The 12,802-nt window shown below is 48.6% G+C and overlaps 1 protein-coding gene across 5 annotated transcripts in view; it reads right to left on the reverse strand.

The window, feature by feature from the left end:
• Positions 1 to 12,802, reverse strand: part of VPS37C (VPS37C subunit of ESCRT-I) — a 50,556-nt gene that overhangs the window by 24,304 nt on the left and 13,450 nt on the right. For all 5 annotated transcript variants that reach the window (XM_030222345.1, XM_030222334.1, XM_030222324.1 and 2 more), the window contains exon 3: positions 8,955 to 9,064. In XM_030222345.1, the coding sequence (XP_030078205.1) occupies positions 8,955 to 9,062 (108 nt within the window). In that variant the 5' untranslated portion in view covers positions 9,063 to 9,064. The remainder of the gene's footprint in view (positions 1 to 8,954; positions 9,065 to 12,802) is intronic.

Raw genomic sequence — 12,802 nt, forward strand, 5'->3', positions numbered from 1 at the left:
TCACCTTACCTTACAAAACTACACTGGCTACCAATAGCTGAAAAAACTAAGTTTTATTTTTTTTTAAAAATCTTGTTTATTGAGAAAAATAACAGGATACACAGAAAACATACGAAATGATATCAATCAGAGAGATAATATCCATACATACAAATTCAAGCACTACTACAGTCATGAAAATTTTGTGTTTCCACCCAATAAACCTTCTACCCCCCCACCCCGTACCCAATCCTCCCTCCCCCTCCCCCTGTCCAGTCTAATTTTCTGTCCAGTTAAGAGTTCAAAATCTTACTGTGTGCCGTTGGAGTGAGTGAGTCCCAGAAAGGAGCCCAGGTTGTACAAAATAGATCTCCTTTCTTGGAAGCTAAGTCGGAGATTCCTGACCGCTCTAGAGAACAGAGATGTATCATAGATGAGCGCCACTGAGATATTGTGGGGCCATTGTGATCGAGCCACAGTTGAAGAATCACTTTTTTTTTGCCATTAGCATAGATCTTTTTAGGAAAGCCTTCAAACCTCGAGATGTAGGGCCTGAAATGTGAAAAATGTCAAATCCCCCCTTGACACATGGTAACATGGCTCTCGAGAGAGGGACGCGAGCTCTCTTTCCTTGCCATAGAAAACTTGACAGTTTCTTGTGCAGCCACCTTTCATCTATATAACCTAAGGGGAATTCTTTGAAATATGTAAATCCATTTAGGGAAAAGAACCATATTGTACAAAGCTATTCGTCCCAATAACGATAGAGGTAATCCCTGCCATCCCTGTAAAACCTCCCCTATCTGGACCTTCAGGGCCTCTAGATTTATGGTAGAGAGTTGCATTAGAATCGAGGGGATATAAATACCTAAATATTTTACTGCTTTGTGTTCCCATTTTAGTGGAAAGGGGCCTTCCCACATCTCTTTCACTTCTGGCTGAACTGGAAGGGCTACTGATTTTTGATAGTTCAAGGAGAGCCCTGAGAAGAAACTAAATTCATCAAGAACTGATAACAGTTGGGGTAAAGCTTTTTGTGGTTGAGTAAGTGTAAGAAATAGATCATCTGCAAAGGCAAGTACTTTTAATGATTGTCCCGGGAGGGAAACCCCAGATATATCGGGATCTACTAGTATTGTGCACAGTAGGGGCTCTAAATAAATCAGAAATAAGAGAGGCGAGAGTGGACAGCCCTGTCTCGTGTCTTGATGAACTGCAAAGGCGGGGGATTTATATCCATTTACTAAGAGACGGGCTGATCGGTTATTATATAAAGATTTTATGGCTTGAAAAAACCAGCCTTCCAACCCCACATAAGATAAGACCTGGATAAGAACCTGGATCACCAGACCGCTTCTGCCCGGGAGACGCTGATCTCCCTTCCTAGTCGGCCGTTCACATCGCTTGCATTGCACGCCTGCCCCTGCCCGGTCCAACCGGACAGGAGTCAGAGCCGGAGACCTGCGTTGCTGTGGAACCTACCGATGGCTCGTGTGGCCCGCCTCGGCTTGGCGCCCCAGTCCCTTCAACCCGACCACGCGGACGTGAGCTGCCCGCGTGGCGGCGCCTGAAGCGCCTGACCGGGAGACTCCATCGCCGGCCAGCACCACTCATCTAGCTCCAGACGGCAAGCTAGCACGGTGGAGCGGATCTCCCTTGACTGCCAGGACTAGTGATTGAAGTTTACTGCCACAGATCGTTTGGATTCCAGTGGCTTGGTTGGTGCCTTCACTGGTTTGCTTCTGGCCATTCAGAGGGGCTCTTCATCGGCAGGCCCTGCTCCAGATCGTTCCAGTCCGTCTTTTCCTGCGTGTTCCGGTCCTGCCGCTCGGCTCCCCTCTACTCCAGCTGGTTCCAGCTTGCTCCAGTCCTGCAGCTCAGCTCTCCTCTGTCCCAGCCCACCTGATCCAGCTTGTTCCAGAGTGTTTCAGCCCTGCTGCCCAGCTCTCCTCTGCCCCATCTTGTTCCAGCCCACCTGATCCAGCTCGCTCCAGTCCTGCCGCCCAGCTCGCCCAGCCGCAGTCCGTTGGCCTACTACCTGCTCCAGCTTACTGCAGTCCGTCGGATCCAGCTTCTCCCTGCTTGTTACAGCCGTAGTCCGTCGAATCCAGCTTCTCCCTGTTTGTTCCAGCCATCCGCTCCAGCCTGTTCCAGCCCCCCTGACCCAGCTCATCCAGCTCGTCCCAATCCATCCGCACCTGCCTCTTCCAGTCCGCCTGATCCAGCTCCTCCCTGTTGTGCCAGACATCTGCTCCAGCTTCCTCCAGCCCGCCTGCTCAGCTTCCCCCTGTTGCTCCAGTCCTTCTGCTTCCGCAGTACCAGCCCGCCTGATCCAGCTTGTTCCTGTCCACCTGATCCAGCCTCTCCCTACTTGTTCCTGCTTGTTCCAGCTACCTGCTCCGGCTTGTCCCAGTCCGTCGGATCCAGCTTGTTCCAGCTACCTGCTCCGGCTTGTCCCAGTCCGTCGGATCCAGCTTGTTCCAGCTACCTGCTCCGGCTTGTCCCAGTCCGTCGGCTCCAGCTTATCCCTGCCTGTCCCAGTCATCTGTTTCATTGACTCAAGTCGCTACCTAAAATCCTACTGCTCTGTATCATGTTGAAATTCTACTATCTACTTGCTATTTAAATTCTGCAATATTGTAGACTTTGAGGCTTAAACTGCACCTCACTGCAAATCCTCACTCTATTTGCTTTATTAATTGCTGCTTTACAATCTGCAATATTGCTAGCATTTAGGCTTAGCTGCATCTCACTGTAATCCACTTTAATTGTTGATTGAACTGCATTTAGCATTTAGGCTTAGCTGCATCTCACTGTAATCTACTTAATTATTGATTGAACTGCTTTAATGCTAATGTTTAAATCTTCAAGTTGTTACCTTCTGATGCATATTGAATACCTGCTTTAACAGTTGACTGAATTCCTTACTCTATCTCAACTGCTGATTGCATTCTTCTAGACACTATCACTCCCTATGCCTTAGCTGTTGCCTGCTGTCCCAGTCCTAGTCTTCCTGCCTTCCTCCTCTACTCCTCTCACCTTAGCCACTTCACATCTATCCGCATCCACCTTAGCCCTATATATGGCCCCTATACACATTCTCTTCATCGCCCTGTCCCTTCCTAACCTCTTCCCCCTCCCCTTCCACTGTCTACCTCAGGAACTCATCACCCACCCTTGTCCCCTCCCGTCCTGCTCATTACTCCCCTACCCTACCTCCCCCCACCCCCCACCCCCTCCCCAGCTCACCTGCCCCCTCATCATTCCTAGCTCTCAACCTTCTACACTTCCTCCCCACCATTAACCCATCCCCATTCCTCCTTAACACATCCCGTCTTCGTCATCTTCGTCGACCCTCCTCCCCCACCCTCCTCCGCACTCTCTTACTCCTTCTCCTACTTTCTGCAGGTGACATCAATCCCAATCCAGGTCCCCCTCACCTCTCCTCTCCATATCCACGTAACCGATCCCAGAATGCCTCCAATCTCATCTCTATTCCCCTTCTCCCCCCCGCTTCCCTCCCCTTCTCATGTGCCCTATGGAATGCCCACTCAGTATGCAACAAACTCTCCTTCACCCACGATTTATTCATCTCCCATTCCCTTCAACTGCTCGCTTTAACTGAAACTTGGATAACCCCTAAAGACACTGCCTCAATCGCAGCCCTATGCCATGGAGGATATCTTTTCTCCCACACTCCCCGCCCAGATGCACGCGGTGGAGGCGTTTGGTTTCTTCTCTCACCCTCCTGCAGTTTCCAACCCCTCCTCCTGCCACAGTCTCACTGCTTCTCATCCTTCGAAACTCATGCCATCCGGCTATTCTACCCGACACCACTCAGAGTTGCAGTCATCTACCGCCCCCCTGATAAGCCCCTCTCTTCAATCCTTACTGACTTCGACGCTTGGCTCACCGTCTTTCTTGAGCCCTCATCCCCATCCCTCATTCTTGGTGATTTTAATATTCACGTTGACAACCCATCCAACTCCTATGCTTCTAAATTCCTCACCCTGACATCCTCCTTTAACCTCCGACTATGCTCTACCACCCCTACTCACCGTAATGGCCATTGTCTCGACCTTGTTCTCTTCTCTTCCTGCTCACCTTCCAACTTCTGCATCTCAGTCCTTCCAATCTCAGATCATCACCTAATCACCCTCCCCCTCAACCTCGCCCAACTATAACCACTGCCTTCAGGAATCTCCAAGCCGTCGACCCCCCTACCCTATCCTCTCACATCTCCAATCTCTTCCCTTCCATCTCGTCTTCTGAATCCGTCGACATGGCTGTCTCTACCTACAATGAAATTCTCTCCACTGCTCTGGATACCCTAGCACCATCCGTCTCTCGCCCCACTAAGCGCATTAATCCTCAGCCCTGGTTAACCCCTTGCATCCGTTACCTTCGCTCCTGCACCCGATCTGCTGAACGACTCTGGAGGAAATCTCGCACCTTGTCAGACTTCACCCATTTCAAATTCGTGCTATCCTCCTTCCAGTCCTCCCTATTCCTTGCCAAACAGGAATATTACTCTCACTTAACCAATTCTCTTAGCTCCAACCCTCGTCGCCTCTTCACCACCCTCAACTCCCTACTTAAAGTGCCCTCCGCTCCCACCCCCCCTCACTCTCTCCTCAAACACTAGCTGACTACTTCCGCGATAAAGTGCAGAAGATAAACCTTGAATTCACTTCCAAGCCTTCTCCTCCCTGTGACTTCTTAACCCACTCCCTCAACCAACCTAACCTGGCCTCCTTCTCCTCCTTCCCTGAGATCACCAAGGAGGAAACTGCTCGCCTTCTTTCTTCCTCTAAGTGCACCACCTGTTCCTCTGATCCCATTCCCACCAATCTGCTTAACAACATCTCTCCTACAGTTATCCCCTCAATCTGTCACATCCTCAACCTCTCTCTCTCCACTGCTACTGTCCCTGACACCTTCAAGCACGCTGTAGTCACACCACTTCTCAAAAAACCTTCACTTGACCCCACCTGTCCCGCCAACTACCGCCCCATCTCTCTTCTACCCTTCCTCTCCAAATTACTCGAATGCGCTGTCCATAGCCGCTGCCTTGATTTCCTCTCCTCTCAGGCCGTCCTCAATCCGCTTCAATCCGGCTTTCACCCACTTCACGCGACAGAAACAGCACTCTCTAAAGTCTGCAATGACCTGTTCCTTGCCAAATCCAAAGGTCACTATTCCATCCTCATCCTCCTTGACCTATCTGCCGCCTTTGACACCGTCAATCATAATTTACTTCTTGACACACTGTCCTCATTCGGGTTCCAGGGCCCCGTCCTCTCCTGGTTCTCTTCGTATCTTTCCCAACGCACCTTCAGAGTATTTTCTAATGGCTCTTCTTCCACCCCCATCCCGCTCTCTGTTGGGGTTCCTCAAGGATCTGTCCTTGGACCACTTCTTTTCTCGATCTACACCTCTTCCCTGGGCTCGCTGATCTCATCACATGGTTTCCAGTACCATCTCTATGCTGATGACACCCAGTCACAGTCGAAACTCAGGCGAAAGTTTCGGCCTGCCTCTCTGACATCGCTGCCTGGATGTCCAACCGGCATCTGAAACTGAACATGGCAAAGACTGAACTCCTTGTCTTTCCACCCAAACCCTCTTCTCCTCTTCCCTCACTTTCCGTCTCTGTTGACAACGCCCTCATCCTTCCCGTCTCTTCAGCCCGCAATCTCGGAGTGAACCGATACTCTCATATCACCCCTCTCCTCAAGTCGCTTCACTGGCTCCCGATCCACTACCGTATACAGTTCAAGCTTCTCCTATTGACCTTCAAGTGCACCCAATCTGCAGCCCCCCATTACCTCTCTACCCTCCTCTCCCCATATGTTCCCACCCGTAACCTCCGCTCTCAGGACAAATCACTCCTATCCGTACTCTTCTCTACCACCGCTAACTCCTGACTCCGCCCCTTCTGCCTCACATCACCTTATGCCTGGAACAGACTTCCAGAGCCCATACGCCATGCGCCCTCCCTCCCCATTTTCAAGTCCTTACTCAAAGCCCATCTCTTCTCCCTTGCTTTTGGCGCCTAATCACCCTCCCCATTCATGCTACCTACACTGACTACATAGTTTGTAACCTTTGTAAGCTCTCTTGAGCAGGGACTGTCCTTCCCCATGATAAACTTGTACAGCGCTGCGTAACCCTGGCAGCGCTATAGAAATGCTAAGTAGTAGTAGTAACAAATAGTCCCAGTGGACCTTATCGAAGGCTTTTTCTGCATCTAGACTGACCAGTAAAAGTTGTTCTTTGGTGGATTGACAGTGGGCGATGGAGAGAAGCACCTTTCAAACGTTTAAAACAGCGTGCCATCGCCTAACAAACCCTATCTGGTGGTCTCCCACTAACGTGGGGATGTGTAGAGCCAAGCGGTCGGCCAATACTCGTGCTAATATTTTTAAATCTACATTTAATAATGAAATCAGTCGGTAGGACTCAACTTTGTCTAGTGGTTTACCTGGTTTTGGAATAAGTGTAACTAGAGCCTCATTCTCCCCTAGAGAGAAAATACCTCGCTCCACCACTGAGCTATGAGGGTCCACAAATGTGTAACTCTAACATTTTGTAATACTCGTGTGAGAAGCCATCTGGTTCTGGAGCGGATCCCAGTGGAAGTGATTTAATTACTTTTTGGATTTTGTTGACTCTTAAGGGTTGCGATAGATGAGTTCGGACCACCGGGGGGGGAGACACGGCAAACCCGCATCCTCTAAGTAGTCCCGAACTGAGGGACCTGGGTCTCACTGTTCTGCCGAGAATTTGTAAAATAGGAGTGAAATGAAGATATTATTCCTTCTTGGTTGGAAACGCAGAGCCCCTGCTTTGTAGTGATTGTAGGGATAAATTGACGAGGTGACCATGAACGAGTCACGTGGGCTAATAATTTCCCGGTTTTATTGCCAAATCTTTGGAAATCTTGTCTACGTGCTAATAGACGTAATTTAGCTTTTTCATGTATAAATGCGTTCAAGGCAACTAGGCTGCTGATATGTTCTCACGATTTGCAGTGGATGGAGTCAGGATATATGCTTTTTTTGCTACCCGGTAGTCCTTTTCTAGCTTCACTATTCTTGCTGACAAGCGTTTTGCCCTTGCACTCATGTAAGCTATCTCCTCTCCCCAAAGTACAGCCTTAGAAGCTTCCCAGAAAAGTATAGGGGAAGAGCATGAGTCTGCCGTTTGTTTCCCCATAAAATTCCCATCGGGATTTCAAGTGCTCTAGAAACTTGTTATCCTGCCTCAAGTAAGAAGGGAATCTCCAAGCAAGAGACAAGCGACCTCCCCCATCTACTGCAAGGTCTATCCATATTGGTGAGTGATCAGAGACCGCTAAAGGTCCTATAGTAGTTTGCTGTACCCGAAAGAACCATGTCTGTGATAGTAGAATATAATCTATTCGGGATCAGGATTGGTGGGCCTTAGATTGATGTGTGTAGTCTCTTACTGCAGGGTTTAACAGGCGCCATGGGTCCACTAAGTGTAAGGATGTGCATAAGTAGGGGAGCCCTCTTCCTCTCCCTACCACCGGACAGGCCCTTGGGGATGAGCGATTTGTCATCGGATCCATTACCTGGTTAAAATCTCCTGCCCAGATCCAGGGGGCATCAGAGTATTTATGTCCCAAGGTCACAAGTGAGTGAAAAAAGTGGTGTGAATATGCATTGGGGGCATAGACTGCACAAAGATAGAATTTCTGGCCTTGGTAGTTAATATGAATTAATACAATCCTACCCTCATTGTCTTTGTACACTAATTTGGACTGACATTGTAGCCCTTTTTTCAGTAGAACAGCTACCCCGCTACGTTTGTCACCCGAGGAAGAGAAACAACAATTCTCTACCCATGTGTTCTGTGTCCGACAGCTTAGTTTCCTGAAGGCATGCAATAGATGCTCGGTGGTGTTTTAATTGCGTCAAAATCTTGGAGCGCTTCACCGGCGAGGATATGCCCGAAACGTTCCAAGATAAAATACGAAGTGCTAAATCACCCTTCAATGCTTCTGGTCAATTAAAAAGCCATCAAAACATCCTGCCCAATTAGGGAGCCCCTGGACGCCCAGCCTCCTCTAGGGGTTTGTCAATCCATGGTCCAGAGCCGAGAGTCAATCCCTATCATATACAGATTCCTTTTACCGTGGTCCACACATACTCTTTCATTCTCTTGACCCTTCGCAAACAGTAGGGCACACTGAAAGAACTAAGTTTAAGGTTGCCTGCCTAGTCTTTCAGATTTTTCAAGGTGCTACTTCTGCACTCCTGATCAACATCTCATCTATTTGCATTGTTCACTCCAACACACTAAAAGAACAACTGATCCTAGCCCCACCGTTTCACAAGGAAATCCGATCTCAGAAGACTTTTAATTCGCTCTCCTCAGCGGCAAGGATCACATTATGGAACTCACTATCTCTGGCTATCAGAACAAAGAATAACTACCTCAACTTCCGAAAGAAGCTAAAAACCTTCTTCTTCCCAAAGACTGCTATGTAATACTCACGAGCACCGATCCCCAAACAGACCTTATAAATAACAAATTTAACACAGATTATAATCACACCGTATAATGCTCTATAACATCGTATCTATCCAATAAGAATGTATTCATCCATTAGCCTACTTATAAAACTGTAACTGTTGTTCCACTAATGATGTAAACCACACTGAACCCTAAACAGCGGATATTAACGATAAATAAGCCCCAAATTGAATTGAATTTCAATAATAGCCTGAAGTGGAAAGCTGTGTGTTAGGAAATGAGGTTGATGGTGATCGAAATGTGCCAAGCAATATAATTTTATAGTTTATAAGACAAGAATGAGAGAGAAGAAGAGTGTGTGACCCAGTACATATGAACGTATTTGTAACTCAGTGCATATCATTCAAACTTCTGTCTCTCCCTGAACTTTCCTTCTTTTCCGTCTTCCTCACTCTCTTATGTTCAATATATACCTCACGGGACTCCTGAATGAGATGGTCTTGTTCCTCATTGCTCTCCTGCAGGTCCTCTAACTGCTGCACACTCAGGGTTCTCAAGTTATCCATCATCACCTTACTCATCCCTGCAATAAGGTAAAAGAAGAGTTAGACAGCAGGAGAAAACCAATTCCAAATTAGCTGCTTCATCTTCCTGCAACAGACAGGCAGATTTACAGAGCCTCTTTGATAAGAGACTTTCCCTGGAAGAGGAGAACAGATGCCTGAAATCCATCACTGAAATACCAGCACTAAATACATTTAACACAAAACCAGCTTCTAACATGCCTGAGGTATTACTTAAGAAAAGTTGGCTTAAAATGGTCTCTTCACATACTGTAATACACCAATTCTTAACTTTTTGAAACACAAGACACAACTATATTAACAAAAATGATTGGCATGCTGATCTCTATGGAGCAGGTGGTGTGGACAAAAAGGACTCACACCACCTGCTCCATGATTTTAATTCAAGGATCGTAAACTTAGGGGTCAATATTCAAAGCAATTTAAACAGCCAAGAGAAGATCCTGACCATTTAAATTGCTTGTCTGGGGCTAACCAGGTATATTCAATGGCACTTAACTTGATAAATTACTTTGGAAGCTGAAGAGCATTAGGACTTTTTTTTCATAGTAATATAGTAGATAACGGCAGAAAAAGACCTGCACGGTCCATCCAGTCTGCCCAACAAGATAAACTCATATGTGCTACTTTTTGTGTATACCTTACCTCTTGATTTGAATTTGTCATTTTCAGGGCACAGACCGTATAAGTCTGCCCAGCACTGTCCCTGCCTCACAACCACCAGCCCCACTTCCCACCATCAGCTCTGGCACTTTTTCAATTGATATTTTAAGATTACTTGTCTAATCTCTTGTTTTGACCCAATTTGATTATTGTAATGCTATCTATGCAGGGTGTAAAGAATGTATCTTAAAGCAGCGTTTCCCAAAGTCGGTCCTGGACTACCCCCCTTGCCATATCCACAATGAATATGCATGAAAGAGATTTGCACACAATGGAGGCAGTATATGCAAATCAATTTCTTTCCGCTTGGGTGGTTGCAGAATGGCAGTACACCGCCCACAACACAGCTAATTGACTCCTGTGACCACCCACCGCCTTCAGTCCCTGCAACTCTGCCCCAAAGTACAATTACAGTCCATGTCAACTGGCTCCTCCAAACCTGGTGTGTTGGTCTCTCCAGCCTCTCCTACCTCCAAGCACTCCATTAACTCTGCTTCTCTGCTAGGCTGTTGGTTGGAGTCCTCCTCCCCCTCCCAGGTGGAAGGAATCTTGTGCTGATATCTAACCCAAGGGGATTGAGCTTTGTCATCCCTTCTCCTCCTTCTGGCCCTCGCCTGCCATAGCAGCTGCTCTTTCCAGTCCTTTTCCCCCTCCCTTCCACGTGGGGGCCATACCGGGTTTTGGGACCTACCACCCCGATCCCTTCTCTCAGGGCCTTGTGGGGAATGTAGTCTGGCCCCATACCTCCTCCTGAGCTGCTTAGACCCTCCAACCTCCTTACAAACTGTAAAAAGGAGCAAAAGGTGCAAAAAAAGAAACAAACATACTGCACCCGGTCAGTGTTGCCAGGTGGGCGGTTTTACCGCCCAATTGGGCGGTTTTTCGCCAGCGGCGGGGGGAAAATTTCGCCGGCCGCGGTTTTTTGGGCGGTTTTCCCGTCGCCGCTGTGCAAATTCGGCGGTTTTTTCCGGGGCTTCTATTGGTCCAATTCGGTCCAATAGAAGCTTTTCCGGGGCTTCTATTCGTCCAATAGAAGCTTTTCCGGGGCTTCTATTGGTCCAAATTGGACCAATAGAAGCCTTTCAGGGGCGGGGGTGACGTCAGGGATGATGTGGGGGGCGGGGTTAGGTGATGCGGGGGGCGGGGTTCAGTGACACGGGAGACGGGGATTGGCTACGGGCGGGTTTACGGCTCGTTTGGGGCTGGGAAAATTTTTCCCAGCTGGCAACCCTGCACCCGGTATTCCCGGGCAGACTCCCATCCAAGTAGAAACCAGCCAGGCCCAACTCTGCTGAGCTTCCAAGATCAGAGATCAGGCACACTCAGGGTGGTGGTGTGCTCATAGGCAAAGCCTGTACTGCCAGTATAAAGAGTTTCACAAAGGAAGGAGGGAAACTTCCAAGCTGTTCAAGCAACTGCCCTCAGAGAGAAACTGAGGGGACAGAAAAGTCTGTAAATAAAAACACTAAATAGGCCCTTTCAGTGGCCCAACATACAAGGAGCCCTGCTCCGATGCTGTTCACTGTTTCTCACACCAGGAACAGCCTGAGCCAACGCAGGCACTCTTAAGAAAATCTAAACTCACCACAGACAGTGAGGCCTATTGCTATCAATGTACCCACTTAGGCAAACATGGCTTTCCAGCTCAGGTGATTCTTGCTGCCTTTGGGCAGAAAGGGACTGCCCTGAAAAGACTCCCTCTGAATAGAGGAAGACAGGGGAGAAATGGACTCTACTGCTCAGCTGGAGAGAAAACATCCCCTCTTCGGGGCAGGGTCCATCAGAAGAGACTGAGACAGAGAACAAGCCAGAAAACTCCAAAGGCTGAACTAAAAAGGAACTGTTAGCTCCCCTACCAGACTTCTGCAACATATAGGCATACAGAGGGGGTGGGGAGGTCAGAAATCCCGTGCCCCAAAGAAGCCTCCAGTGGCTGACGTTCATCCCGAAAATAACAAGGCACATCGCAGGACCATCAGATTCCTTCTGGAAAACGTAGCCCTCTAGAGCCCATCTGCCCGAGATGGGCATAAAAACTCCCCCAATCATGAAAAGGGCTACTGAGGCCAAGCTCTCTTAAAAAGAACGGTTCAAATTAAGGGTCCCCAGAGCTGAGGAGATCCTGGCTCAGAAGATATAGAAACAGCTTAAAGTAATTCTGTTCTTTCCTTGGATCCCCTTGCACAGTGGGGGCAGTTTGAGAAGAATTTGTGCCACTGCCCCAGCTACATGCAAACAGTTTCTGACTCAACAGTGATTTTGGTAAAGGAAACCAAAGGCTGGAGAAAATAAAGGGGAATCCCCTGGACCAGCAGTCTCTAATGGAACACAAGGTCCTTTAGGAGAAGCTGCCCCTCCCCCCTGCCCACATCAAGGCCAAAGGGCGGGAAAGGATCAGAGCTGATATCAGGAGAAAAGACAGGGCCACACCAGCAAAAAGGCGCGCGTTCCCGCCATTTTAGCGTGGGAAAAGGCTGCTCGGGAAGGGGAACTTCAGCACTTCCCTCCCCACCGTTCAAACATGCCACCACACAGAGTCCTGATGTGGAGCATCTGCTACCGCAGCGGGAACAGCTTTCAAACGCCAGCGTTGCCCATATTAAAGCACGGTACCCCCGCGACGAAAGAGAAAGGCAGGGACTCACTGAACAGCAGGTTTCTCCGGAGGAGAAGCAGAGTCCCACAGACGCAGCAGCCTGCTGCCTAACCGGCACACAGCCTGAAAGCACAGCACTAAGACAGGGAAACCCTGTACTGCCCAGTCCTGTCAGAAATCTTCTGTTTTGTTTATTTTTTTTTAACACCAAATGAAGGCAAAGGAGCTCTCTTGGTTTTTTTGTTTTTTTTTACTGATGAGGAAGGCTAGAGCTCTAAAGACCGGGAGGCAAGGGGGGAAAAGGTGAAGCACGGACCCAGAAGACTGAGTATGCCCCCAAAGTCGGCACCACCAGCCAGACACCCCTAAACTCAACTGGCCCACAGGACCCAGGAGTATCCCCAACAGACAAATCCAGGAGCTGCTGAAGCACCGTCCACCACTTGCTGGAGATAGAAATGTACTGAGATGAAGGAGG

Source organism: Microcaecilia unicolor, chromosome 1 (assembly GCF_901765095.1).
Source record: "Microcaecilia unicolor chromosome 1, aMicUni1.1, whole genome shotgun sequence".
Taxonomy (NCBI): domain Eukaryota; kingdom Metazoa; phylum Chordata; class Amphibia; order Gymnophiona; family Siphonopidae; genus Microcaecilia; species Microcaecilia unicolor.